Source organism: Apteryx rowi, unplaced genomic scaffold (assembly GCF_003343035.1).
Source record: "Apteryx rowi isolate R43461 unplaced genomic scaffold, aptRow1 scaffold_54, whole genome shotgun sequence".
NCBI lineage: Eukaryota > Metazoa > Chordata > Aves > Apterygiformes > Apterygidae > Apteryx > Apteryx rowi.
Genome location: NW_020450805.1, coordinates 1316968 through 1322728, shown reverse-complemented (window position 1 = coordinate 1322728; position 5761 = coordinate 1316968). Strand labels below are relative to the sequence as shown.

General features: G+C 39.2%; 1 protein-coding gene across 1 annotated transcript in view; it reads right to left on the bottom strand.

Moving 5' to 3' along the window:
- Nucleotides 1-3652: 3652 nt before the first annotated feature.
- LOC112973407 (cytochrome P450 1B1) overlaps nucleotides 3653-5761 on the bottom strand; it is a 4169-nt gene continuing 2060 nt past the window's right edge. Inside the window, exon 3 of the mRNA XM_026081263.1 lies at nucleotides 3653-4283. Coding sequence (XP_025937048.1) covers nucleotides 3653-4283 — 631 coding nt within the window. The remainder of the gene's footprint in view (nucleotides 4284-5761) is intronic.

Here is a 5761-nt window from a genome sequence, read left to right as displayed (position 1 = left end):
ATTAAAAAAAAAAGGTTTCAAGATTATTTGCCGCATTAGCCTTTATTCTATTTCCTTTACAATTGGTACTGGCTTACAATGAGCAAATCAGAAACTTTCAGTTGCCTACTGAGTTGCTATAAATACTATAGTATTTATAGTGATCTTCATGGATCTCTCCAAGAAAGCCTTCTTCAGGCCAGCTTCCCTAGCTGCATCAGCACAAGAATCTTTTTGCACTAAAGCAGCAGTTTTTGCTATAAGAACGTGCCTGTCAATACTGAAGAGGGAGGCTAGACTTCAGCTGTAGACAGGTGGTAAAGCAGAAAAATATCTACAAAATTACCAGAAGCAGGGACAGTGTGGCTGGCAGCTCACCACAGTATTGCTTGACCATATTAAGTTGCTCTTGGGTTTTGCCCTAGGGAGGACACCTGATCTCTATTCACACTGTGTGTCCCACTAGTCAGCCCCAGCCATGCATACACCGCATGGAGTGTCTTCGGACATTACAGCTGCTCCACAGGTCTTTTGCTACTTCAGCCAACACTTAAAGTCCTGCTTCATTGAGAAGAAACTCCGGGAAAAAAAGTATCCCAAATCAGTAAGGAACTACTGTTAGTCAGTAGTTTTTTACCACTTTCTCATGGCTAGGTTTATGGGGAAACTGTGAAGGTCTTTTCTCAGACGTGTCTGAAGTAAGCAGGCTTGTGGAGTAAGAGATTGGGGGGAGAGAATGCAGACAGGGGGTCACTGCATCATGAGGAAATGTTTTATATGTGAATAAGGCCACCCCCCTCACCACAGAATTGCCTTGACTTTGTGAGAGGTTGCACTAGAGGACATGTTAAGGCCCTGAGACTTCCTTCCTGGCATTCCAGGGAAATATTCCCACCCCACTCCTGACTATACTATACACCAAGGCCAAAATAGCATGAACAGTGAGGGAATTTGGTCTCAAGGGCAGTGGTGGGAATCCAGTAGCAGGAATGTACAGATGCCAGCACTGGATATAGGGCAAAAAAAAAAAAAGAAGGGAAAAGCAGCTTGTGGGCATGAAATCAGGGGAGATGGAAGTAAACTGAAATGCTAGAGGGAAGAACCTAACATAGGAGACTGTGCAGGCTGAGGACAGATTAACAGATGTTAGAAGAAAGCAAAACACATGAGAGAATCCAGACAGACGCTGAGAGCAGAAGCAGGGAGTGCTCTTAGCCAAAAGAGAATGAGGAACATGAATACAGATGGCAAGATGTGAACAAGCAGGGAGACCTGAGAAGCCTGAAGGAAGAGATGGAGAAAAAACTCAAAATCCAGAAATGGAGAGAGGAAGAAAAGGTATATGAACACAGAATATCTAGAATAATACTTTCCAAATCAAAAATAAAAATTGTGTTTATCTGGATGTTAAAAAGTTACACAAGTGAACTAAGCAAAGGCAGTACAAGAATAATTTTATTTAGTATTTTGGTAACACAATGATTCGTCTCAAAATAATCACAAAAGTTATCTCATTGAACAACTGCATATATTCTAAATGGGTGTTACTAAATTTGAATAACTTTACAGATTATATGAGGCATTATTTCACCAACAGCTATGTAATGTGTGAGACCCAATGACAGACATCACACATCAACAAAACCACATCAGCAGTGTGAATGAAAATTGCATTAGTAACCAATGCATACTTAAAGCTTTAAAGAGAGTACAAAATTGCAAAAGCCTTTTTTATTGAAATATAAAACAGTGATCCTTGAGTTAGAATAACTATTCAGTTGTAGGTTATATCCTTTATATTTTTTTCAGTAATGATACTTACAAAGGTACAAGGAAAAACGTCTTGCTAGCATTTGATCTAATGTAGATCTCCATATGAAAATGCTGGATATCTTATAAAGCTTTTCACAGGTACAGGCTAAGTTCTGGGATATCACAGATTTGTATGTAATTCAGAAGAACACCTGAGATTACTCCTTGTGTAGGTAACAAAGCTTTTTTAGCTTTGAAAAAAGAGAATAGACGCCATGTGAAGTCAGAGACGTTAAATAAGTACATTACTGCTATGTGGGGTTAGGGCGGGGTACTTTTAGACTTGATTCAGGTTCTTATTGAAATCAGTAGCAAGAAGATCAGGATTGTGTCATTAGTCTAGCTCCTATCAATGTCAGTATGAGTTCTGTCACTGCTGTCAACATGATTATGCCTGGCCACATATCAGAAGACCCAGTCCTGCAAATCTTTACTTGCTTAGGTCTCAGCAGAGCTACTTTAGATTGTAGGGTTGTGCCCTTATTTTCTAGGTCTGTTAAAGCCTTATTTTGTACGAAGATGAGCACAGCAAGCCACATGTGAGGTACTCTTATTTCTGACAGGTTTTATATGTCATTGAGTGATCTGTAGCTCCTCAGAAATGTCCAACACTTTTCAAAATCAGATATGTACATCTGTAGAGGGTTCACACTTTAGAGAAATATATGCTGCTTTGTGTGCACAAACATTAGCCAGAGATTCAAGGCCACAAAGTTTCCTGTGTATATTTTACTTTAAAATAATAGTTTTATTTTTTTAACTTGATGTCCTTTACCTCAAAAAAGTTTTAAAAGTACTTTTTCTTTAGTTAACCGGTACATTAATCAGGATATGTAATGTTAGTTTTTGTTCTGTGACTTTGTTCTAAACAAATCATACTAAAAGTACGTAATCAATGCTTGGCTACACCATTTAACTCAGTCTAACAGAATGACTGGTGAGCAGAGTTGTTTTTGCTGTGTGCATTATTTGAGGCATGTGGCACAGACGTTTCAATATAACTCCCCCCAGATTCTCACTTCTGTAAATCCTGGCCATTTGAATTTTAACTGGACTTACTATGTGCCTAGGGGTGGGGATGTATGTCTTTACTGAAGAAAACTGGTGACATACCAGTTCTGATCTTTCCTTTCAAAATGTATTGAAAGTGACTGGATTAGGAACTCTGTTTGTTCTCATATAAAATATGAATTTTATTTAAAAATGTTGTGCTCATAAGCAAATCTGGTTTTTTTAGTCGTATGTGTAAACACTCTGGAATGTTAAAGGCAAGACTTTACATTGGCATTTTATCAAAAATATTTGAAAGTTTTTTACGAAGGCATTAATATACACCCCAGCAGTCACAACACAGGACCTGCCATATGCCTATGGCAGTTTTCAAAAGAGTGAACTCAGAGGGAGGCTACAATGTTCTGAGCGTGGGGGTTTTTTTTGTTTTGTTTTTTTGAGTATGAGATTTCACTTTGGAATGTGGAATCACTGAAGGCGAGCTTAGAGTTAAGGCATAGAGCATGGAGACATGGAAAGGATTGTACAAACAGTTCCTGGAGATGCTCTAACTAGTCAGTAGACAAAAAGCACTTTACAATTACAACTTCTGTGAACATGCTAGAAAAGAAAAAGCTTACTTTTGAATTGCATATTTTTGCATATGTTTTATCATTTAATATATTAAATGGTTCTCTTGGCTCTGCCTCTAGAATTAAAAAAGAAGACTGAATTATGACTTGCACAGTTTTCCTTCCTGCTCTTGTATCTTGTTATGCTGTCTATTTTCCAAAAAGATCACCAGAACAAACTATAACTTATTTAAGTCTAAAAAGAGAGAGGGAGTATCTTTAGATGCAAGATTCTGTGCTTAGGTATTTGCAGACTGGTGATTTTCGTTGGCTGTTTTCTCTGCTTGCAGTCTTTGGACAGCCTTATCAAGCAAATCCATAGTATCTCTAAGTGTGACATTCACGGTAAATGGCTTAGGTTTAATGGTCAACCCATAAGTAAAGTCCATTTTGGGGTCCTCATTTGGATTAGCAGTAAAATTGCACTGATGCACCAGTATGGAGGTAAAGAGAAACAGCTGCATCTTTGATAACTCCTCTCCAATACACCGACGTTTTCCCAATGAGAATATCATCACGCTACTAGTAAGATCTTTGTTAATGAATCCATTCTCATCCAGGAATCTCGCTGGGTCAAAATCCTCTGGGTTGGACCATTTTGCTGGATCATGATTCACTGACCATTGATTAATAAATATCACTGTGTCTTTGGGAATGAGGTAGCCCATTATGAAGGTGTTGGTTGTGGTGGCATGTGGGATAGTAACAGGCACAAAGCTACTGAAACGCATGGATTCATACAAGAAAGCCATGATGTAGTGCAAATGAGGTTGATCTTCAGCACACGGCAGACGATCTCTTCCAACAATCCTATCCACTTCTTCTTGCATTTTAGCCTGCACTTTTGGATACCTGTCATTTAAAATAAGTGTGCGTGCACACTTTTAAAAATAATACATGCTCTAAACATTTCTCACAAAACAATTCCTCACCCCCTACCCTACACTACACAGTTTGAGCAAACATAAATATATTGTAGGAACATGTAGATCTTAATGAAAACTTGACGAGAGAAAAATCCAAACTTTCCATGCAACGGTGTCATTTTTAATTATTTGCTCGGTTTTCACTTTTATATTTAATATCACATCTAATCAAATCTCAATACAAAAACTGAAGTTAACTTAGATGTTCTGAAACAAAATATTCTAAAATTAAATATCCAATATATAATATATATATAGTTCATTCTGAAATTAAAATGACTTCTTTCTTTCAAATATTGGGCTTTCTGGGAGAGTGAAAATTCTGTTTTCCAGCTCTGTATGTGACTTCTAAATGTCGGCCCTGGAGTTTACGTTATCATTAGATATATTACACACATATTAAAGTCTACATATTTTTAAATTGAAAAAGATCCCTGCTAAAAATTGTCAGAATAGTTTTATGAACATGCTCGTCTTAGTTTGGTATACTTACTCAAATTATTATCAAAATACATTTTCTTTATAATGTATTTTAAGACCACTGTCATGAAGTGTGGGCAGAAACAAAGTAACAAAACAAGGCCAAAATATCAATAAAATATTCTTATTTTCCTTGCTTGCCTAAAAGCATGCCTTCCTAACAAGTAGCCTTTATTTGCTTTTTTAAATATTCAAGTTTGGTTTTCGTGTCTTTGCCTTCTCCTCCTGCCGTGGGTCTGCATGTCAAACACAAGGCAAATGTAAGAAACGAGGAGAAATCAAACAGATTATGTAAACACTGGAAATCATACCCTTCTCCTGAAGCATTAAATATTTGTTTGTTTTTCAAGAAGTGGCTAGGTAGATAAAAGAACCTAATGAAATGTTAGCCTGAGTCTACAAATGATGCAAACGATCAAACAAAAAGCTGGGACACGCAAGAAAACCAGTGCCATGCCCTTTTCTGTTAAACGCCCCCCCGCCCCCCCGGTCAGCCGTGAGGTTGCCACCCGTGAAGGGCTGGTACCAGGGCTGCCCAGCAGGTCTGGAGGTGTTTTGCCGCCAGTCACGCAATCACAAGAAAGGCACACATTACAGGGGCAACAACATAATAGCGGGTCTGTAAACCAGTGCACGAACGCTTTGTCTTGCTTAAGCGGTTGTTATCCTGCTCCTGTGATCTCCCTGATCTCGACCTGGTGAAGTCTGTTACTTTGGGGTGTTACCCCGGGGCCTTTTTGCCAGCCTCTCTTTAGGCAACATTACCCGTCCGCCACAGTAGTGGTGTGTTTTTTTTTTCCCCTCACCTCCTTCTTCATGTCCTTTTCTGGCAGCTCTGCCAGAGCTTCCGTGCCCGTTAATCGGGGACGGCCGAGGTGCCCAGAGCCACCCGGGCGGGCCGCCACGGCGCCCCCTCCCCCCCGCGCACGGCCGGGCCGCCTC